General features: G+C 47.8%; 1 protein-coding gene across 1 annotated transcript; it reads right to left on the bottom strand.

The window, feature by feature from the left end:
* Positions 1–9,283: 9,283 nt before the first annotated feature.
* On the bottom strand, positions 9,284–10,316 carry LOC119398858 (uncharacterized). The gene is made up of 2 exons (XM_049417612.1): positions 10,304–10,316; positions 9,284–9,891 (listed from the first exon to the last, which is right to left on the bottom strand). The coding sequence occupies exon 2, from the start codon at positions 9,858–9,860 to the stop codon at positions 9,411–9,413; it is 450 nt and encodes a 149-aa protein (XP_049273569.1). The 5' UTR covers positions 9,861–9,891; positions 10,304–10,316; the 3' UTR covers positions 9,284–9,410.
* Between the last annotated feature and the right edge of the window lie 14,196 nt (positions 10,317–24,512).

The raw sequence follows: 24,512 nt of genomic DNA, 5'->3' as shown, positions 1-24,512 counted from the left end.
CCCCCCCCCCCAACCCCCCTCCCCCTTGGCTACGCCTCTGGTTACGTTTGTAAAACATGCGGTCAGTAACCGCTCACGTCGTGCCCCTGACTGCCGGAGGATGTGCTTGGGTGTCGGGGTAAGCTGGCGCAAAACCGTGTTTATTCTGAAACCAAATTTTGAAGCGATTTCTCAGAAAAGAAGTGCTTTCATTCGTGTATAGCCAGTGCGTATTGTGACACGAGGTTCCCGCTGCCTTTTACGTGAAAATTTGTTTTCGCTGCGAAATTTCAACTAAACACTGGTGGCAGATGTGTGTACAATAACGGTGTTTTGAACAAAGAGTGGTTTTAAATACAAATAATGTGTGTGTTTTGGTTATTCCCAGAATCCCGGATTACTTCTCCCGCCTCTTCACTCCAGTTGACAGCCACACTCGGAGAAACGAATGTACCGCTCTGGTTTGGCGCCTCACCGCTCGTGATGGGAAAATCAACAGCGGCGTTCGCCCTGTCAACGAGGCAGTCGGTCCTACATTTCTTTTGGTTGGACAAGACGACGTAGGAAAAGAGGTGAGTGGCACCCACGCAAAGGAGCCTAAACCAATTTCGTTTGTTGTTTAAAAGAGGCTCACATCATCTTGTGCTGCAAGTTTGTCGCCAAGTGACATGTTACAAAAGGTACTATTTGCAAGTTGTGCTTTACACGATAACAGCAAAAAATTTGGTTACTTACCATACGTGTTTGCATTTGTTGTTTCGTTGTGAGCCTTCATTGTGTCTATGTGAACCACTTATTTCGTAGGTTTTGCAAGCCTTTACTGCAATTTCATTTTCTCATAATAATATCACGTTCTGCTTTTCAGATACCGTTTTTCATGGTGCTCACGCTGAACAGGAGCGACAACCTAGCAAGCCACTAGTCTGATGCCCCAAGCCACTTTTTTATTTATTCTTAATCATAAGAAATAAATATTGAAACATGATGCCTATTTCTGCAGTTTATTAACGCGATAGCGTTAGAGAGCTCGTGTCGCAGAAATTCCGCCGTCGGTGTCGGAACCGTTGGTTGTGAGCGAAAAATCGACCGTGAGCGAAAAATCGAGAAAGAAGCAAATAAAATAAAGAATAAAGATTTCGGTCCCATTAAGGATCGAACCCGTGCCGTTCGCGTGGCAAGCAGGTGTCCGACCACAAAGCCACGATGTTACTTGCAGCCGCTTCGGAAAAAAACACTACATAAATGCCATGTAGTGGAAGGAGTCTCCTTAACGCATTTTGTTCGACAGGTATCACGACGAAAACGAGCCCATTCGGCGATTTGTAGGCGCATTTGGGAGGCCATCAAACTATGTCGATAAAGGCCGGGATAGTGCAGCCATCGCCGCTCAAAACACGCACGAACTTTTAAACAGCTCTAAAAATCGACAACTATGTCCATCTAGCGGAAAACATATCAACAAGCAAACAACAAACGCTAGATAATGTGCTGCCATCTGTGAGGCATTGTGAGACTCTTCATGGCCTCCGAGATGGCGAGCGCGCGGCGTGTATCTTGGAGGCCATGCGACTCTTGCTTTAGATCAAAAACCTGTACCATTCGCGCGCGCGCGCGCGTGTGTGTCTGTGTGCGTGTGTGTGTAACAATACACTTCAATAAGTATGCACTTAGTGGTTGAAGTGCGCACTAGTGGCCGGATTTCGCTATTGCGTTCAACTCTTAAAGGTGAAGCTTAAGGGTCCCCCAATTTTTTTGCACTATATGGCACTATGCACACCAGTCACACATTTTAGTTGGATATATACTCATAGAAGCATGTAAATGAGGAATACCCAAACTACTTAATTGGAAATCAAAGACCATCTTTACGCGCTTTTTATATACCATTGCTGGAAAATATGTGTTATTTGTTTTGACGAGTTTTATTTAAATAATGCTAAAACTGAACTATTCTTTTTTTGCAGTCGCTGGGCAGAACGGCAAGTATTATTGGACTTGCTTAAAATTAATACTCCACAATTTTCAACAGTAGTCGCGCAAAAGTAGAGCAAGGGTCCAATGAGTAGATTAAAATACTTGTGGAGTCGCTTGACGCTTCGGTGTGGGTCTCTTGACCCCCGCAGGAGTGTTGCCGGCAAGAGTCGTCCGACTCCCTATAAGTGGCAACGTGATCCTTCGGATGAGAGTCTTTCCACTCTTCCTAGAGGGTCAGGGGACTCTCCTAGAGCGAGCCGACCCTGACCCACCAAGAGAGTCACCGTGACTATTTAAAGAGAGTCCTATACGAGGCAAGTCAGAACTCTCCGAAAAGAGTCACGCATACACTTTTTTTCTTAGAGTGTACAACTCAAAAGCTTGAGTAGTGGCTTTGAGTTAGTTTCGCAATATGTCGTATGCGCACAGGTGCCGCACGACGATGCGGTCATGTCCCATTGCCATTTCAGTCGTACAGTACATCCAATTCGCACAGCTTGCGCTGGCCGTCATGAGCGAGCTGCGACTGTCGCAAAAGACTTAACGCCTTTGGCGTAGCGACATCAGCACGCAGAAAACCCAGAATAAACCTAATTCTAGATTTTTTGCGAGTGTCATTCGATACAGCATATTTAGCACGCCGTATAATTACATGTCTTTGTTTGGATTGAATTTGAAAGTAATAACCGCGTGGGAAAGTTTCAACGCACTTTTTTCGGGATCACTTCTACCAAAGATGATGTTCTGTTGACCACATACTTTGAATCAAATCTGTTATGTCGATCACACATGCAGTGCAAATATACAACCACTAAAATAAGGCACACTGCTTTACAACAAAGCTGCTGAAATTTTGTGCTTTTCAGTAGTACAAATTTTATAATGCCTTTACACAATGCTGCCGTTGCCTGTACAGGGCCTGCAAAATCACAACTTCTTCCTTGCGTCAGCTTGCTTCACTGCAGCACAAGTCCAGCACAGAAAGACTATAAATGTTACATTGGCCATTTGACATCAGCATATGTAATTCCTTCGAAACGCTCCTTGAGGGCAGTTTTCCGATTCACAAATCGTCCTTCACTCGAAACGCACCTCGACTTGAGAAAATTTCGAGTGTTTCACTTGAGATTGTCAAGGTAGCGCGGGAGCTACCTTGGATCGTTCCTTGAGTGAAGTTTCGGCGTCAGCGCGTGGCCTCCGAGATGGTGGGCCGCGCGCTTGTCATCTCGGAGGCCACGGTCAGCATGGCTAAAGCTCACTTTAGCGTGGCATCCATGCGGTGCGTCGCTCACTTGTTCTGCATTTCCCGATGGATCAAGCTGCCGCTGCCTTTTTTCTTTCGAAGTGAAGGTGCGCATTTACTATGGCGCTGTCTTCGAGTGGTTCGGCAACGGCTCAGGTACACTGTGGCTGCTGTGGCTCCGAGGAAAGCGGGCACGATGTCAAGAGGACCGCGCTGTTGCATTCCGTGCATGAGCCAATGGATTACTTGCTTTCGGATAGTCGTCGTGCGAGTGTGCTTACATCTGTATTTCTATGAAGACCTTACGCTGCATCAGTTCAAGCCCGCGGTGCGAAAGACTTTACGCGAAAGCGGACGCAAAGTCTAATAGCGAACTTTTCTCCAATTATTGGGTGAATTATTCATGCGAGCTTCATGGATGCGTACCTGACTGTTCATGCGCCGGCGTTCACCGCACACCCGAGTGGCTTTCGCTCAAGTAAATCTTCACTGCCCTAACCGAAATACGACGAAGCATACCTCTGCAAGGAGATCTTCTGTATCAACGTGAAGGTGCGTTCTTCTATTTTGTTTTTCACATTTTACCCGTGTTTGATAAGATCCATATTAAGGACGGTTTATGGAAAACAAAAGACAATGCAATGGGGCACAACCAGTGTGCAGTTTCTGGTATTGAAAGTTTTAATGACTACGTAATTCGTAGTATTTATGTAGCCCGCAATATCTACGGACGTCCAAGCCCAGTCATGTGAAATTAACCAGGTGGTGGTGCAGTATGAAACCCGCATGAATGCAAAATTGCGTGAAATGTATCAAAGCACAAAAGACACAGCAACGAAGCACTATTATATGAATGTTTTAAATGCGAAGCATTTCTTAGCGAACCTCAGGCACTTTGGGCGTTTCTATCTACGTATCTATCTATCTATCTATCTATCTATCTAGCCGCCTACGTCTGGGCGCTCTCCTGGCCGTCTCCATAACTTGTAGTATACCGAAGTTGGCACAGCAGGGGATCAGTGTATGACGAATACGATTCACTGGTCATGACATGAATAACGCGAAATACCTGTCGCGTACGTCGTGAAACCCTTTCTCTCAGTCACGTGTGGCACATACCCGCATACCAGAGTTCATGTTATGCGGGTATGTGCCACAGGTGATACAAAGTCTCAACTAACACAGTAACCGCGAACAAACACATTGACACGCAAGGAAAGTGATAATAATAATAATAATAATTGTTGGGGTTCCCAAAACCACGATATGATTATGAGAGACGCCGTAGCGAGGCGCTGCGGAAGTTTTGACCATCTTGTACTCTTTACCATGCACCGAGATCGCACAGTACAAGGGCATCTAGCATTTTGCCTCCATCGAAATGCGACCGCCGCGACCGGGATCGAACTTGCGACCTTCGGGTTAGCAGCCGAGCACCGTAACCGCTACACCACCGCGGCGGACGCAAGGATAGTGAGGAAATTGAAGACAGAACACCCGTGGAAGACGCTCAACTACCATGCACTCGTTCAGGTTGCAACGTGGACCACGTCGTCTACGCAAAAACCAGGGTCATTGCTTCCTACAATAAATCTTCCGAGAGAACGAGGCCTCTGAACATTACCGGTGACTTCAAGATTGATTTTTCGAGACCCAACAACGCCTGCTCTTTATACTGTGTGAAAGAAGGCTTGAATATGGAGAGGGCATCAAGAAACCTCACTGCCACGTCCAGGACATTAGGCATAATAGATCATTTCATCGTAAGAGGTCTCCAGGACTTCCACCAGTTGTGCTATACCTCGCATTTCACTACACTTAGACTCCTCGTAACCGCAATCACGAACGGATCCGATTAACAAGTCCGGTCCAGCTGCTGGTGCTCACTGATCACGGTGATGATGACCTCGTTCAAGACCTGTCAGGAACCCCTTCTACACGTACACACAGGTTCGTGAAACGTGCGTGCGTTCTCCGTCACAACGGACAAGTATAAGCATAACAACTGTAACGCAACTGTAACAACTGCAACTGAGACTGTAACGTACGTGCAGTGCGCCTACGCGTGCCACTCGGCTGTGTGTATGTCCATTGAAACTTTCCTGAATGAAGCTTAGTTGCGAGTAACGCCTGTCCTCTGCATATGTGTTTCTTCCTTGTGCTGTTCGGATTCGCGCTATCCAGTATTGAAGAATATAAGCACTACATGTCAGCTTACCGCGTCTGGTGCTGTTGGCATCGTTAGGCAACTGTAAACGACTGGTTATGTAATACATATGCGACTCTTCAACATATGAGTGTGCGTATGCCACTTCTACATTTCTCTAGCGTGAGTCCGTAACGTTTCGCTCAATGTAAAAAATTACACCACAGTCACCATCCCGCGCATGCTTCGCATAACATCGATTTCCACGGTACGTGGGATCTGCCGAATTTTTTATTTTCAAGCTTAGTAATAACACTGCTTCTAATTAACCAATGACGGCAAATGGTAAGAAAAGAATAGCACACGCGGTGCAATTGTGGACGTTTGAGCCATTATATAATGAAGCTAATGGGCGTCGGATAGCCATACGTCTGTTCAGATGCACAAGTGCCTGGCCCAAACATGTATCAAAATAGTGAGAGCTCATTAGGTCAACGAAAGTCATGCCCGTTCTTGAAGGAGAGAAATATTGATGAATGTTTGTAGAACGAGAAGTAAAGGAAAATGCAGCTTTAATGGGCCACTATGTAGTTCCTTATTTATTACCCCTTTCTTTTGTGCAGGAAGCTGGCTGCCGACACAAGAATATAAACCAACCCTCTTTCCAAAGTGCAGCATTTGCAGCGTTTGGATGACTGTACACAAAGGAAGAAAAGCCGCACTTAATAGTTCTACTGCATGGATTAGTCACACTATTGTGGGTACCACCTGTATCTTCTTTATGATGTCCTACAAGCTCGAACTTCATGACAGTATGTAGGCTGCATATGCTTGATTGACGGACACCTTGCAGCTTTACACACTTTTATTTTGTCACCTACGTTATTCTTCATCAAGCACATATAATAAAGATTCATTTACTCTTTGCAATTAATTTAGAGTTATCTTTGTGCTTTCGTGTTCGGACAGGATCGCAAAAACCTCATCTACCTCATCTGCTGTGATTCTACAGAAAAAGCAGTTCTACAACAATCAAATATGTTCTAAAGAATGCAGCAGTGTTCCTCTTCCATGGAACGGAGGCGGCGCGGTTCCAACAGGTAGGCAAGATAATTTTACAGTGATAGCGTATATTTACAAATATTTACAGGGTTCTTGTGACCAGAAGTATCCGTGATGACTGCAAGGCCCTCGAGCATCTTTCACCATTTCGGTGCTGTCGTCTTCGTTGAATCAGCAGAGTAAACTACTCTGCTCCTTTGCAACACATCCGCCCAGGTTGAGCGCGTCCACGCGGTCGTCGTTAAGGCAGAACGGCTGTAAAAGCAAGAAACGGCTTCAGTCTCATGATGTGCAGAATAACAAAAGGTGCTGTGGAATGCCAAAGCGTCGCTATACAGCACAGACGCTGACGCCCTCCTCAGCAGGTATTCCCAGGGGTCACAGACTGCAAATAAATGGCAAAACATCAGTACACAGGGCACTTGTGCACTAAGTACAGGCTGCCATGCGCTTCCAAAATGAAAAGACAGGACAACCATTTTAAAATATGGCCGTTGCGTCCATTAGAATTGTCACGTTAGGTACACCGACAAATGCATGGCGAATAGAAAAACGTTGATGGAAGTAATCAACTGCTAACTTATGTACCATCCGAATATTAAAACTTTGCATAAAGTATACCTGATGTCAAGAAACGCTGTTAAGAAGAGAAGAAACATATATCAATCCAAGTTAACCGACAACATACGCTACCAATTAAAAAAAAAAAACGACTTTAAAACACTGCTTCCGTCGATAGTGGAGAAAACACAAACGAATGCTTTCCTCAACCTGCGTTACAGTCTAATTTGAACGCTCAACCTCATGCATAGCATACGTACTCCTTAACGCGACACTGGGATAACTGAGTAGCAGCTGCGAGCAGTCTACCAAATTTGTAAAATAAACGAAGCGGAACCACTGCCAGTGTTGCGCTAAATGTCTCAGGAAATGAAATGAGAAAAATAATAATTTCACAAGCTCCTGTAATTATGAACTATGCTAGCACTCCGCATCGAGAGCAAATTTACCTACGATAAGTAATTCTTGCACACAGTGCGGTGGCGAATTCACCAAGCACATCAGTTTAATGTGATCGTATGTAAAAATGACTCACCCGCATTATCCGTTCTACAGCTGCATCAATGAACAGAAGGCTCTAAGCAGCAGGAAGCTAAACAAAACGACAAATCGTCCGTGCGATGGGCCCTGCTTTTCGCTATCACTCAAGTAGTTCGTCAGTCACCATGGCGAAAGCTGGGTCACGAACAATACACAAGTAGACACTGCCGTAATCATATACAGCGATTAACAGACGCATGCGGCATAAAAGAAGTTAAGCGCGTGGAAACAATCAGCAGCAGACACATCGGAATCAGCTGTTCTTTCAGCAGCCGGGATGCGACTGTTGCCAGATTTCAAGCGGGGGTATCGCTTACTCTATCGGCTCAAGGCTTACGGAAGCTACACTACAGATTTAAATGCGTGTATTTTGCCGTAACGTCGACTGATAAGGAAGATTAACTAAGAATAGCACATAAATATTGAGCAGAAACAGCTATTTCCTAACGACATTAGGAATATTCTCGTTATCAGACGCCACTCGAGTCAAGGGAGCGATGTCAAAGTGTCCCTTGGCGAAGGAAAGGCCGAGGAGCGTTCTTGAAACCCAGCGGCTCCTTGAGTGGAGGAGGGCGCTTCGCCTTGACTTAGTCAAGTCGAGGCGAAGCCTCGAGTGAAGGTGCGTTTAAGAATACGGGGGTCAGTTCCGCCAAGCGTAAGACGGCATCAAGGCGGAAAGATCGGTCACTTCTCAACACACGCTAGCCTCGCGAAGGACGGTCTGGAAGGGAAATGGCCGCCGCCATCCAATGTTGCCCGCGTGCAGCCTACCTTCGCGGTGCTCTGAAATTTTCCAGTGGCTCTACCAAGTTTCAGGGCTGCATCCAAGTCCCAAGTTTGAAAGAAATGCAAAGAAAGCCCGCGAAAAAACAAAACAAAGGAACACGTGACTATATTCGGGCGCCGCGATAGTGCTGCTCTCAGCCGCGATTTGAACGAGCGAAATCAGCTGTGGCCGCTACTCGCCGGCTCCGTTGTAGCGATAGGCCGATAAGTTGGCGGTGGCTTCTTGGCCAGCGCTCGCTACAACTTGCAGCGTCACGCACGCCAACTGGTTGACGCAGGCCAAGAAACCACCGCCAATTTTATCGGCCTATAATGCAATAATTGTAGGGGTTTAACGTCCCAAAACCACGATATGATTATTACAGACGCCGCAGTTGAGGGCTCCGGAAATCTCGACCGCCTGGGGTTCTTTAACGTGCAGCTAAATGTAAGTACACGGGCCTGAAGCATTTTCGCCCCCATCGAAAATGCTGCCGCCGCGGTCGGGATTCGATCCTGCGACGTGCGGGTCAGCAGATCGGCCTATCGCTGGAAGGAGTGGCGCGGAGGTGCAGTGGTTATGATATCTGCTTTCGGCTCATGTGGTCACGAGTTCGATTCTAGTGTGGTGCGTAATTTGCATATTGGTGCCGCGCATGTGTATAAATGCGTTAATGTCTATCTTCTAATTACTGCTAGTGATGAATAGTGCCACAAACACGCCATAAAACATTGTAACAGTGTCAGAAATTTTTTTTTTAAATTCTGCAACCGCTTGAGGGCCGCGTATATACGGGACGTCACGCGTCAGCGCAGGCCGTACCTAGCCAGGAAAAATATGGCTTAAAATCATGGCGAAGCATCGTCACGGTTATTCTGAAGGCCACTGATATTACGGCCGCTTCCTCTGGGACACGGCTACGGAGCCGCGTGACGAACTGTCTAGCAGCTGCCATAATTTGACTGGATTTCCTGCCTGCAGGCGTGTATTCTAGCCAGGATTTCACTACTTACACTTTATTTACACTGTTTACAAATTTACATCGCTGGGAATACACATAGCCCTAGTTGTTATAAGCCATTACGAATATTAAGCAGAAATTTAGGAGGCGATCGGCCTAACGTTACTCTTGGGTACGATCACGGAGACGTCTCTTCGGTAGCCATTCCTTGTGCGACGAGTGCTTGACTGTAGGTCATCCGCATGCCGTAGGTGTTTTCAAACAGCCGGACGAGAGGCGCTACGTCAACAAGGCCAACCGGACGCACCGGCGGGCGGGGACCACCAACTCTCGGTTCTTCCTCGGCGACCACCACGAAGAAGATATCCGATGCCGTGCCGTCTGGCCAAATATTAACTGCCATATGCGTAGGGCACCAGGGGCCGCAGGGAACGATGGGGCACCTTATTAGTACAGCCAAGAGCCCGTCGCTGTCTTTGATGAACTGGAAGTAGCGGCCCCGCAATGAGACTTGCACAATCGGAAGGATGGGGACGGTGATCATGTTGTCTCTGGTTGAAGATGGAGGTTCCGTAGACGGGTCATCCAATGACGGCTGGCCATTCGGAGCTGCGCTATCCGACGCCATGTCTTTTCCAGGCTGCAACTGCACGTCAGACCTGTGCAGCAAAAAAGGACGCAATATTGCACCATTAGTACAGAGAAGCTAAAGGAACGCACCCGCTGCGGTAGCCGAGCACATGAGGTGTCGCTTCAATGCTCGAGTGCGCGGGTACAGATATCGGCCACGGCGGCCGCATTTCGACTGTTCGAAATAGAAAAAAAAAAACACCCGTGAACTTAGATTTAGGTGCACGTTAAAGAACCTCAGGTGGTCGAATTTTTTCCGGAGTTGCCTGCTACGGCGGGCCTCGTATTCATATAGTGCTTTTAGTAAGTAAAAACTCGTCAGTTATTACTATAAATCAAGAAATGCGCTATCAAGGAAGTATGGTTTTTGTATATTGTACAAATGGCGGTCATCTCGTAGGGAAACAGCGCGAAAGACAAGGACAGCGAAGGCACACGTACAACCACACGTAGCGCTGACTCCCAACTGAAGTTCATTGCGGCGAAGAAGGCAAATAAGTACATCAGCCCTCGTGAATAAAACAAGACAAGGTAAAAGAAGGAAAATATATCAAACGGACAATGATGCAAGAAGCTTTGAGAGCATGACGACACTGGTTAACATGATTTGCCAACAGAAAGCTACGTAATTTCCTTGTCAGATAATAAAACAGAAGGAGTGCTTACACATCTATCTTTTAATATTGCAATCTTGTGGGCCTCGATGATTTCACGCGTTAGTTGATTCGTGTTAGTGGCTAACACATCCAATTTGCTGCACTGCGCTGAAAGCTTCTTGCATCGGCGCCCATCGATACGTCGAAACCACCGCCAACCGAGCGGCTACAGCGAGCGATGTTGCCTGCTTCCTGCTACACCGATCCATACTGCGTGACGGTCCACCCCAGGAGCTTCTCAGCGATCGAGGCCGTGCCTTCTTGTCAGAAGTCGTGGAAGCCATTCTCAAAGCTTCTTGCATCGGCGCCCATCGATACGTCGAAACCACCGCCGTCCGAGCGGCTACAGCGAGCGATGTTGCCTGCTTCCTGCTACACCGATCCATACTGCGTGACGGTCCACCCCAGGAGCTTCTCAGCGATCGAGGCCGTGCCTTCTTGTCAGAAGTCGTGGAAGCCATTCTCAAAGAGCGCCATGCTGTTCACTGCAAAACTACTGCTAACCACCCGCAGACAAATGGCCTAACCGAACGCTTTAACCGCACGCTCGGCAGCATGCTTTCAATGTACGTCGCCGCCGATCATACCAATTGCGATGCTATTCTGCCCTTCGTCACCTGCGCCAATAATGCCACCCCTCAGAGCACTATAAACTATAAGCCAAAAGAGAGCAACGGGGGTATAGGGGTTCCTCCTTTGAGGGAGCAAGTGCATTGCCACTCCCATTACTCTCCTAAAAGGAGCAACGGCAAGGGGATGAACCGTTAGTCCCCCCACTTGCTCCTTGAGGACCAACTGTTACTCCTTCCCGATGCTCCTCAAGGGAGCAACGAATGCTCCTTCCCGTTACTCCTTAATTTCTTCTGGGGCCAAAAAAAATTCGTTTTTAATTGACTTATAGAGCATATTGAGGTTTATACAGATATTTGTTTGGATGCACAAACGATATACAGACATCTCACTCAGAAATAAATTTAAGAAAATTTACAACAAACACAGGATTCGAACTCGTGACCCCCATGCGCGTACGCTAACCACTAAGCCACCACACGCTACGGCCCCGTTTGAAAGGAAACGGGGTTATGAATGTACCGACGGGTCGTTGCGCGTTCTGACACTTTAAGGAAATGAGCATAGGCGTGCAGAACCATTGGTGATGTTCAAAAGAGAATCGAAAGTAACAGTGTAAACATGTGAAAACGTCAGGGTAATGAGTCTCTCGCGAAAACACAGGCTTTGCCAGAGCTCCCTCTTGCGCTAGCTAAAAGGCCAGAAATTTCTTTTTTTCTTGCCCGGAGGTGTGTTTTCTTCTTTATTATCATTATTGTTATTAATATCAATATTATTATTATTTTTTGCGGAAGAGTCACCTCCCCTTTGAAGAGACAACACAGCTTGAGCTGATAACGTCCATTTGCTCTGAGATTAAACACAAAGTCAAACTACCGGACCCGATTGCGATAGCTGCCCTCCAGCAAAATCAGCAAGTGACAAGGTAGAGATGAGGGGTGGCAGCGGCATTAGCTCGCTGTCAGTCTTTCTGCGCATCGCGATAAAAGTGTTCGTTGCGTGACCTCTGCTGCAACCCTGCAGTCGGGGCTTTTGCTGATTTGTACTGGAGACGGCCGTTCAGCAAAAAACCGCAAATGTAAAGTCTATCAACTGTGTACTTCTCTCAACCGCTTCTTTGTCGTGAAGTATATACGGAGTCTCGCGAAGCTTCGCATTTTATTGCCACATTCTCAGGCTATATATTTATGCCAAGTGTCGTACGCAAACACACCACTTAGCTTGCGACGATAGAAGCTTCAGGTGCTGGCGTTCTAGTGGAACCATGCCTTTTATTAGGAACGTTTAGCTTGTATTAGGGGCTTTTAGCTTTACGTTACCGTGTTACGAGTTGCCGGAAGGAATCTGTGAATGCGCGGGCCTTTACGGAACGTGAACTGCGTGAACTACTCGCCGGATTGGCTTTACATGTATACGGCCCTATCTCGCAAATCCACCTTCGTTCGCGGCTACTCGCGATACCCGCTTTACCGAGGCTCCAGCCGCCGAGTAAAAATAAGCCGAAGTGCGAGCGCCAACTGCGATCACCTTGTTTCAGCGGCGAAAGTCACTAGAGTGAGCTAGAAATAGAATACCGAAGCTGTAAGCACGTGAGAAGCCTTGACATAAATACCCCGACAGGCTGAATAGGTGGCGCCATCTAGCGGGAACAAGATGAACCAGGCAAGCAAAAAATTGTTATTGCAGAAACATCGTGCGTTCTACTTCTGGTGTAAATGCCTTGCCGCAGCATAATTACGAATGAGTTTCCTTTTCAATCGTTTTTTTTCCTCAAAAACACTAGGCGAAAACAAACGTGCCCATACTATGGTTGCACGAAGCGTCACAAAGATGGCGACACCATCGTCGGATAACTCGGTATTCTACATCCCTTTGCGTATACCGGGATACTGTACACGCTAAAAACCCCTCGGGATTTTGCCGCAGCAGTGATACAATCTTATTTAAATTAAATATAATTGAAGTGCAGTTATCATCACCATTTCATGGTTTATTCAAACGTAAAGGTATCCGTTTACGTACTTACGTAAACGTTTACATACGGAGAGCTAAAACTTTTCTAAAACATGTGTTTCGGTAACACGGTAACGTTAAAAAGTATACGTACAATCTAAATCTCCCTATTACAGTGCGTATCTCTCTGTTCAGTTTACAAAAAGTAGTTTCCTTACGCCAGCCCGCAAGGAAATGTGGCCCATGCATCGACCGATACAGGGTGCGTCCTGCAGGAGAGCAACGGTTGCGCGCCGAGAGCAAATGTTGCCGTTCGTCCTTCTGTTGCTCCCTTCCAACCTAACCCTAAACGGTTACTAACCCAACTTGAGACATGTCAGCCATCTTGTTCCAGTTGGTCTTTTTGGGGAGTAACAGTTGGTCTTTAGGACTAAAACCCGCAGTTACTCTTATTTTCCCCATTTTTGGCTCAGAGTTTTCACGCTTCTTATTGTACAGAAGGCATGCCCGTCGCACACCATCCACACCATACTTCCATACACGCCGGATCAATCTGAGTGTGCGCCTATTTCTGACACAGCCAGGTTTGCTGAAGAGTGTCGCGAGCTTGCCGAGAACTTTACAACGCATGAACAAGAGCGGCAGAAGAGCATTCGGGGAGGCACCATCCACTTCAGAGCCCACGTTCCTCCCTGGAGCTCTCGTATGGCTTGCGGTCCCTACCACTGCAAGTGGCCTCCCTTCAAAACTACTGCCGAAATACGAAGGCCCCTACCGTGTCATCGAGCGCACATCCCCCATGTTTGGGCATGCACCGTCGAGGGCGCGACATTGTCAACGTGGAGCGCCTCAGGGCCTATACCATGACCCGCTCATATATGACAAGCGGTTAGGTGGCCGGGCGGCTCCCTTTTCGTACCCGGGGTACAGTTGTAGCGAAGCCTTGGAACTGAGTAATGGGTTGCGTTCTCAGTGCCTTCTAGTGGGTCGTGCTCTTTGGCTTCTCCTGAAAGGACGCCGCTCGCGATAAGAATCCGCGCTTTGTCTTTACTGTCGCCGTTGCACGTTGTCGCCGAGTGCTGTCCAATAAATACCTTAACATGATTGCTAATTATTCTGCCCGATCGCTTTATTTCATAAGTAGATGCGTCGGAAGCAATAATTCAGTTAACGCAAAAAAAAAAGCACGGAATGATTGTATAAGCCCCAATTTTCTTCTTCGTTTTAGGCACACGCGAGACATCTCGCGTGTTGGAATTACACAACTGCAATCTTTCGATTGACAGCTTCTGGCTATCGTGTCATGACGAAGGCTTTACAGAGGAGTATCGCTAGGTTCTCGCGTCACGAAAAGCCTCTGCTTCATAAGAGAATATGCAGGAAAATGAAGAGTGAAATCGACAGTAAATATCTCAAGGGGAACGACGCGGGAATTCCCAAGAACGCCTGGAAAAAAGAATCTCTGGTTTAAATACCAACACGCCGTACTGCATAGATAAGATCGTTAAATAAGCTATGCCAGGAAATATAAAGCATTTATGCAACGGACGACATTCGCACAAAATATGCTAAAATCATACTGCACGTTTTCCTATCACGTCGCAAGGTCCTCGCAGGCAAAAAGAAATAAGCAGTTATCCTGCCCAGTAATTCGCGTTTTAAGGTGAAGAGAAAAGAAAATGTAACGAATGAATCGGTTGCAGAAATGCGGCTGCAGTATTTTAATGGATGAAAGATATGGTAGACGCCCAGTGAAATTTGCAGATCATAGTAGTGCATGCGGGGGTTTGGAGTATTTGACGCTAAGGAAGCGTAAACGTGTCCTAAAAACTGGCGTCGAATGCGCCACGAACACAAAAATGAAAGAAATTGAGCCTAAATTATCCACAAGTTCATTTATAAAGGAATCCTTCCCGCGTCGATGCAATCATAATTAACACGACAAGAAGACGCATATTTAGTGAAGTGCACGGGAAGGTAAAATGGTAACAAAATGTTCACTATGCTTTGTGCTCGAGGCGGCCCGGAAGGTCTCATAATTAATTTTGATATCGCTTTATGTTCTTCACAAGAAAGTTTGGAGGACGCTTGAGCTTCACCTTGAAGAGTAGAACGCGATAGCTTAATCGGAACCCGCACGCCTTCTAAAATGCTAGCCTGGCTTCGGTTCTCGGTGCATGCCTCGACCGTACCCTTAAGGAAACGAATGACTGTGCCTGTAGCATTGGTTGTTTCAAACTATACCAGAATACCTACTGCGAGTACAGTTGTTAAGTGCCCAGTGCACGAGAATTATTCATTTTGCGAATCGGTGAAGGGCGTACTCGGCGTCCGTAAGGCAGCACGCGGTCTTACGCAGCTGTTCACTTTGTTGATGCTTTTGCTGATGATGATTTTTAAATATGTCTGAGCTGCTTGTAGTGGGTGGGCCTTCAAAACACCCACTCGCTGCGCATTTAAGTTGTTTTGACGCCTAGCGCTATTCTGCGTTTCTGCCAAGCAATAATACATCCGTGAAAGACACCCCTCCTCTACATGACATCCCCCCTCCCCCAATTGGTGTTTTTCCCCAAAACCATTTCAATAAATAGTTTTTATAATGTCACTGTAAGTGCAACGGTTTCCTTCTCTGTAATATAAGCAAAATATTCTTGCTCTGTGGTAGAATACCTGCTTACCACGCAAACGGCCTGGGTTCGACTCGAACTCGACAATTTTTATTATTTATTTTATTTGCACTTCTCTCGATTTTTCGGTCACAGACAAGATGATGGTTTTTCGCTCACAACCAACGACGCCGTCACCAAAATTTCTGTGAAACGAGCTCTCTAATGCTATCGCTTTATTATACACGTAAATCTAAGCACATGGTCGTCGTCGCATATAGTACACAACAAATGATGACCACACAGGACGAGGTAAAACCATAAAGCTCGAGATTAAAGAACCCCTGCAACACTTTTCCATGTAATCATTGAATGGGTTTAATATATCAGTTGATCCCGGCCGTGGCGGCTGCATTTTCGATGGAGGCGAAAATGTCTGAGGCCCGTGTACTTAGATTTAGGTGCACGTTAAAGAACACCAAGTGGTCGAAATTTCCGGAGCCCTCCACTACGGCGTCTCTCATAATCATAGCGTGGTTTTGGGACGTGAAACCCCAGATATTATTATTAATATATCAGCTGACTCCTCACGAATCGAGCGGCGCAAGAAATTTTTAGAATCCTTCAAGTACGAGTGGTGGTACAGAGATTTGTCGCACGCCGTAATTGCTTTCTCTCTTCTCTCGCCCCGACGAGCGCACTGGAAGCTAATCAGGGAGGGATGGCAGTGGGATGAAGTTACGTCACGCGCGGGTCTTGACCTTGGGCACTTTTTATTTTTTTCTTCGAACGCGCGAATTACTTTCATTGCGATCGCGCGCGCGGGGACGTGGAGGCATCTCGCGGCGGTCATGGTAACTATGAAGCGAACGATGCTGAAATCGGGCAATAACCCTGAATTTGGGTAGATGGCGCGGTCATTTGGGTATATGGCGTCATTTGCCGAGAGAAGAGAGAACAATTGCTAGCCGCCTTGAAGAATTAATTGTAAAGTCCAGGCTGCATGCTGAGCCGTAAGATTTGGCTCGCGTCTTCTCAGGAGCCTCGACTACCGATCGGCGGTGTTTTCTGACCATGTTGAAAAAGTGTTGCAGCGTCCCTTTAATTCTACGACATCCTAAGTGCCAATCTTTAAAGGCATGGAAGGCGCGTATTTTCAAAATTTTAAAGATTTGTTAGATTTGGTCTGTTCTGTGTGTGTAATGAAGCGGTGTTTTTCCTGTCAGTGTGTTGTTCGCAATTGCGACAGAACATAAGCGACTAGTTGCGCGGTCTTGTAAATACTGCTGAATTATAACATCATTTTGTCAAGTGATGAACCTACATAGTAATGCAGAAACAGCAGCGATGCGCATTCAGACACGCATGTAATCTGCTTGGCAATCATCGATGTCGATGCAGAGCACTTGAACCATGCAGTAACGTGTCTTACCCGCGATCTACTCGGAATTTTATAATAAATTGGTTTGGTAAAAGATAATCTTTGTACTTCTGATTATCTGAAGTTTTTTGTATGCATTGCGTTGAGCGCACACGAATGAGAGAATGCTGTTAGGCGGGGGAAACGTCTGGGAAAGACATTTGCGTGTCAGAGTTTTTCTTATATTTTTCCGCATGCCTTATGCACGTTTTCTGCGTGCGCGTTAACGAGACTTCTACTTATTACGCGCGATTATTTTCCCGCATAACGTTTCCGTCACTTTTGATCAGTCGTCGATTTCCTGTTTGTGGAGAAGCGGGCGACGCATCAACTTGAAACATGCCTAATTTCATCAAATAGACTAGTGCGTGCTACACTATGATTTCTTTTTCTTGCTGTCCTATCCTTTAAGTCCAATCTCTTCACTCTTGTTGAAACATTGTCAACCGTGGCATGCACTTCGACGCCGTGTCTGTATGCTTTATGCGAAAAAAAAAAATGAAGTCCACTTTGGCGTGGTGTGTACCTGTTTCTTAGAGAGAAAGTGGATCGTTATAAAACTAAAGCTGTGGTGATATCATTGTAGTCAGAATATTCGTACAACACCATGTGCTTGACAAATGTGTGTTTCTCTTAGATGGTGCAAAAATGGCGGATTCGGAGTGGCCGACGAACTCTACGCCGGAGCACTCCACTCTGGCGGAGAGAAACCGAAGAAACGTGCCAATGGAACACACGCGCCCTCGCCAGAGCAACCGGTAGGGGGCGCTAGCGCACATCTACTTGAAATAAGGAGGGAGGCATTTTACGACAATTCAATGGGAAGCGCTTTACTGTTTGAAGCGAGATCGGGTTGCCTTAGAACGGGTAGTTATAAAGCGAGATTCAGTAAAGAAGAAGAACAATGCACGTGCTGCGGGGAAGATCAGGAAACGGCGGAGCATGTTCTGATTGAATGTGGAGACATCCACCCAGGTGTACGTTTGGGCACGAGCCTACATGACGCCTTGGGTTTTAGAGACAATGGAAAGCTGAACACACCCGCGATTGAAATAAGTAAGAGACGGTTAGAGTATTGGTGGCAGAAAACTAGAGAGAAAGGACAAAAATAAATAATGGGAAAAAAAAAAATAAGGACATTCTGCCGTAAAGGGCACAGAACGAAGCTGAAAACTTAAGGTTTTTTTTGTCTTCTGGAGTAAAATAGTTTTAATTGAAGTAAAGACACTAGGCCAACGCTAAAAAAAGGGAAAAAGAGAGTAAAGGTTTTCTTTTTTTTTCGAGCCTGGTGGCACACTTGTCACCGCCCCGTTATAAAGGGGACGCTCATAGCATCCATCCATCCATCCTTCGCAAGCGCCCAGAATTCCTCGCGGTTCGCGCAGTTTTCGCCTTCACAGGCACGAGCGGAGAGAACGGGTGCGGTCGGACAGCGCATTTCATCGAGCGTGGCGTACCGCGTGCGTCACGCTCGATGAAAAAAAAAACAAAAGTTCCTGTCTTTTATTTCGGTAAAGTATTGAAGACCACGCGATTGCTGCGCATCTGTAGAACGGCACTTAGCGAAATCCGCAGGACCGGCTTCGACGACATTGCACACCTCCATGCTGTCCATGGTCCTCGGCAGCCTCTCGTAGACTCGTCGTCCCTTTGTTCATTTTGCAAGGCCACCTGTTCTTCAGTAGTTTTCTATCAAGGTTCCACTCTCTGACAAAGGTCAACTGCAGCGCTTGAGTGCATTACTCGACATCAGTTTGAGAAACACCTCTTCGAATCTCGCTTGTTGCCTATGGTGCGTCCTTCATCGCGCGCACCCCTTCGTCTCTATTGGCAATCGCTCTCATAGCACCTGTCAAGTAGTGTACGTGGACGCCTCCATCGGACAACAAGGGCAACCGTCGATGTTCGCTATGGCCCGCACCAACTTAGAGGCCACCGAAACGGGAACCAAACTCCATATAACGGGCCCCGTCGTTCACTCGTCTACGTCAGAACTGTATGCTATAGATTTTGTCAAACATACCGAGTCCAACGCTCAGACCTTACCAAGCGATAATAAGCTTCACTATAGAGTATTTACGGACTCCCAAGATGCCCTTCACGCTTGCAAACACACTCCACAACCACTCCTGCTGTTCAACTGCATTTCTACGTGCGTCGTCTGCGGGAACAAGGCCACGATTTACATTTGCGCTGGATCCCGGGTCACATGGGTATAGCAGGAAATGAACGGGCACACCGACTAGCACGCGCAATGCTATTATCCGCACAGTCAAAACGACCCGAACACCCATTGTGCAATGCAACAGAGAAAAATGAAGCACACAGTGATTGGTACGACCCCATGGAAGCAATAGCCGAAGGAAAGCACTGCCGGCGCAGCCATCTCCTCGAAATATCCAACCCGTTGGATATACCTTCATTTCCTTCGAGCGCTCATGCCCGCGCGCAACAGGTGTTACTGTGGAAGGTGCTGACCGGTACACTCCTTACCCCCTTTCTCGTGCAGCATTTTTGCAGAAATCAAGACCTTCCTAACTTGGGAACCCGAATATTAGCATCTGAAGCCACTGCAACACCCGAGTGGACCTGGAGCACCTCGTCTATGACTGCCTGCTGTACTCAGGGCCCAGCAAGAGGCCCTTGCCACAATCCCATTACAATTGCGTCCGACTTTGTTCCAGGCCTGGACACTACACGGGCGCAGCACCCCCGCCACCGCCAACGAGCTATGGCGGACGTTGCTAAAGTACCTCGACGATTCCAAGGCTCTAGCCATTGGCACCAGGCTCCATCTCGGGCGTCATAGCCAGATCATCAGCTCGCAAGACGCTCATTAAGATTGTGCTTTTCGCTGTACCCCTGCCGCCATTTCTCAACACGAAAGTGTTTTACGCCTGGGTCCACCATGGCTCCACTGACGTATTTCCGTCATGGATATGACGTTGTAATATATAAAGACTAACAGTAGGCAAAGAACAGAAAACCAGAAGAAAAAGTTCCGTTACCGGGAATCGAACTTACGACCCCTCGCCCTGCAACGCGTAGCGCGAAACGATTCGGCCACGAACGGCTCGCTCTTCGCAATGCTAACGGCGAGCTATTTACATACACCATTTGCCGGTGGTGATACTCAGAGATCCGTGTTACAGCGTATTTTCGTTATCAGTAGCGAGATGAACGAAGGGCTCGAAGAGCGCGCTTTAAAAGTCGCCGCCGCTGCGACGAGCGCCCGCCTCTACAGGGCGTGGTCGCTCGTGCGTGCGCTTATCCGTGATCGCTGTGGTTCGTACTTCTTGCGTTGAGAGCACGAAGGTCACTTGGCCCACCGCAGCGGCCGCTTTTGCGAAAGGAGCGCGGTGCTCACGCAGAAATGAGTTACAAATGTGACAGTTCGCTCTCATTCTGTGTATGTTCGTTCCGTGCGTCCTTGCTGCTTGAGCAGCGCGTTGCAAGTTTCGAGCTGCTTGCCGTTCTTCGCGTGACAATACAATTTGTTGCTGTAGCATTCATTCCTTCGCCCTTGGGGCGAAAGAATGCACAAGAAACGCTCAACTACGTCAGTGAAGACACGTTTCACTTTCGCGTTATACCGATTCCTATGACAGAGGGATGAGCCATGTTTTTTTAAATCGGGGCTCTCCCCTACATTCACCACAGCCACGCAAGGGCACAAACGTGAATAAAGACGTGTCAACAACAACACCGCTTCGTCCTTCCGTCCATCTGATTTTATTCCATCAATGCCTCCAAATGTAAGGCACAACTGCACTTCGCGCATGCGGACAACAGAATCCAACACAGTTCAATCGTTTCAGTTCTTTTTCTCTGGCTTCCATCACACTCTAATCTCTTGGATGTTCTCTTCATGGTGCGTCAATTGGTCCGCGGCAATATAGGCTAGGAAGGTGAACATAACATAAATAATGGAAAGCAGAATACCACAGATCGTTTGGCAGCCGTCACGACAAAGAACTGAAAAAAAAAAAAACGGCAAGAGAAAACGAATAGGTCTGTCTCACATCGTCATCTTCGTCGTCTTCACCGGAAACCATAGGAATTGACAAGTATATAAGGCCCCAAAGCACCACCACTGCCACCAGAGCCGTGGTCGAGAAAGAGTGCCTCCCACCGTCGGCTCGGTAGGTGGCAGTGGGAGCAAAGAATTGCGCCCGCCACCGGTGGTATATGTGGCACCGGCTGGCACCATCGCTTCAATTCCAAAATTGATGGTGAGAGCTGGAGCGTTTCCCGCTGGTCGAGCTTTGGCCCGCGGGACCGGTTAGAAAGCAGTACTACTTTCAAGGCGAAGAACGAAATCACATTACTTTAGTAAGTTTATAAAAAAAATTCACAGCATATCCGCGGGTGAATGATGAAGAGCTGGGCGAAGCTCCTGAAGCAACCATGGTTACACCGTGAAATCTTCAGTGGTTTCGCATAGCATTAATCAAAGCGATAGCCCAGTACATCATCAAAGACGTGACAAACACTGTATATATTCATACAAGAAATTTTATTAATCGTAAGTGGTAGCTAGACGTGGCTTCCGTTCCCCCTTCATTATAACGGCTTTATGGTCGGTGAAGTGATGGATCGGTGATGGGTCGTAGCGGGATGTTTGCAAAGACGACGTAGTGGGCAGTTTGCCCACTACTTCGTCCGAGTCGGACTCGAAGCCAGGTATTCTGCGTGACAGCTAGGTGTTCTACAATATAGACACGCTAGCGGTAGAACCGCTTTGCGAAAAGACCGTATACATTCGTGGCGTTTGGCAGAGACCAATGTTAAGAGATGTAATATTGCGAGCAACGCTGCATCACCCTGTGAACAGTGTAACAAATGGGTCACGTGACCAGAGCGGGAAGCGAATAAATAAAACAAAATCTAGAGGACGCTTAAAAATGATGTACCTATCAACTCAGGGAAGCTTGCGGAATACGTTGTGGAATACTCAATCGCCATTGTGCTGTTAGGTGATGTGACCAGGGGGCGCAGTGAATGAACGATCATTAGTTCAATTTCCATAAAAAATACCGGGAAACAATTAGCACACTCGCAGACAGGAGTGACCGGAAGGACCGGTCTCCATATTGTTCGGTTCCCTCATGTTATCTTTTTCTTTGTGTCTGATCTTTGCAGTTTGCCACCTTACCGCACTAGGTCGGCAAACTCGCTGATGAGCCGGCTCACTCGTCATCAGCAGCAGCATGATTTCGGCTCACTTCATTCGATCGTTAGGAGAGCACGACAGGCGAATCACAAGGGCTTCAAGAAGCTCAATGATGTCTCATCTTGTTGACTTCTTTTTGGATGACGTGGCGCTTCGCGGAGGAAACTCGATAGGGCCACCGGTGTACCGGATTGGCGTCGCCGGTGTTGATCCCATGCCAGAAGGGCACGAAGCGCGTGTACATGCCCGGCCGAGAGGTCACAGCCGATCATTTTCGTCATCCACTCTAATAAGAGCCCGACTCAAGACTGGTATGCGACGGCGTATCTCCAGTCGCAGGCTTGGACAAGGGTTGCAGGTCGCAGGCCAGGGCAAGGGTTGCAAGGGCAAAGCAAAGTCCAAAATTCACAAAAGGGAGGCATGCCGCGTTGTACTTCATACTGATAACCGGTAGTCTACGTTGGCCACAGGCGGATCGGAAGAGACGTCTATTTACGACACGCCTCGACAGGTCGGCGGAGCATAGCCTTCACGTGGCAGGATCAGGAGGCTCAACGGCATATGGTAGAGCGAGTTGAACAGCACCCGCAGAACAGTCAATGAGGGCGGAATGCTCCGACAGAAACTCAAGTCCCAGGATGATTTCGTGCGGGCAGTGCTCCAAGATGTAAAACGAAACAGAAGTATGGCGTCCAGCAACAGTGACTCGAGCGGCACACATCCCAGTTACAGCTGGTGTTGCACCATCGGCCACGCAGGCTGCAGTGATCGGAGCAGACGGGAGACGAAGACTCGACGAAGACTGGAGTTCATGACCTAGATGTGAGCGCCGGTGTCAACAAGTGCTATTACCGGTGTACCATTACTTTATTCAGGTTGCTGGATCCAGGTAGCGTATGCAGAGGAATTTCGGGTCGAGTCGTGAAGGCAGGAGCTGCACCCGTTAGTTTTTTGAGGACTGGTGGGAGTAGGAGGGGAGAGCGAAGACGGATAGGCGAGCGGGACAGGCGTCGGGATGGCGACAGAGAGCGGTTTGGTCGTGCGGGCAAGAATGCCGTAGCGGCGTCGCCTTCAACGTGTACCGGCACGCGGTATCCATTAGACGCGGGCGTCGGCTGTTTGCATACTGCGGCGATGGCTGTGAGTTTCAAGAGCTGCGGCAATGACGTGAAATATGGCCGACGCCCCCACAGCAGAAGCAGATAGGCCTGTCCTATGAGGTTCGCCATTCCGCCGAGTTCCGGTAACAAGAACGGGTGTACGAGCTTCGGGAGAGATCAGGTGCACTGGGTAACTCGATGGTGAGAAGTATAGCATACCCATTTACAGTGTAGTTTAGCAGTGGGTAGGCGGTAGTCGGGTCTGTCAACTGGGCGAAGTGTCTGGAATCCTGCGTTGGCCAGTTCCTTGTGCACAACGGTCAGGATGAGAGAAATCGTTGTGCGAGTATCGTGGGGCGCGCTGACTTGAGCAGGAGCTGGGAATGCTGCTTCAATTTCGTGGCGGAGGATGGGCACAATACTGTCGGATGCATCACAAACTGGTGGTAAATGTGCGTCCTCGACGGTAGATGTTGCAGCCATGCTGCAGCCGTGAAAGGTGCAGATCTGGAGTCGGCACGCGAGTTCTTTCTGTGCAGCACGACGGCCCCAAATGGGCTTGCCGAACAGATCAATGAGTTTTTGCTTGCACATGTCCCGATGTCTTGCTCGTGCTTTGAAAACCACACTTTTGTCGTTGCCTCAACATAGAATAGCATACTGGCCAGCATAAGTGTCTATTCTATCACAAAATTTAGTTTGATGTAAATATATACGTTGGCGCGCAATCATCCTTTCATATATAGAGGTGCACGCCACTAACGCAGCTGCACGTATACACATCTGCCATTGGCGTTGCGAAACTCGATGGTGAGAAATCGGCTAAGGTGACTGTCTTTCCGCTCAAGATATGTTTCATTCTAGACATGGACGTATGAATCCCACGCAATCGAGCACCGCTCCCGTGGACGCCGTCACGCGAGTCTACCAGTCGTGAGTGGGCGCTGTCGCTGCGGGGCCTTTCACGTCTTCCACCTCGAGATGACGTCTCACCAGACTTCAGCAGTCTTCGTAGAGGTCGTCTAACTGGAAGTGGCCGTCTTCTCGCTTATCGCAAAGCACGCGGTCTTTAACAACGCCGGCCGCCCGCATGAACCCGTCCAAGGAATGTATGTATGCCCTTAAGCTCAGTTCGCAGCAACGTTGCGGCCTCGGCTTCGCTAACTGAAAGC

Source organism: Rhipicephalus sanguineus, chromosome 7 (genome assembly GCF_013339695.2).
Source record: "Rhipicephalus sanguineus isolate Rsan-2018 chromosome 7, BIME_Rsan_1.4, whole genome shotgun sequence".
Taxonomy (NCBI): domain Eukaryota; kingdom Metazoa; phylum Arthropoda; class Arachnida; order Ixodida; family Ixodidae; genus Rhipicephalus; species Rhipicephalus sanguineus.
The sequence above is the reverse complement of the archived record's forward strand: the minus strand, read 5'-3'. Positions and strand labels throughout refer to the sequence as shown.

What these genes read in the sequence shown, in the direction of transcription:
- LOC119398858 (XM_049417612.1), bottom strand. Translation starts at nt 9,860, where the DNA reads ATGGCGTCGGATAGCGCAGCTCCGAATGGCCAGCCGTCATTGGATGAC.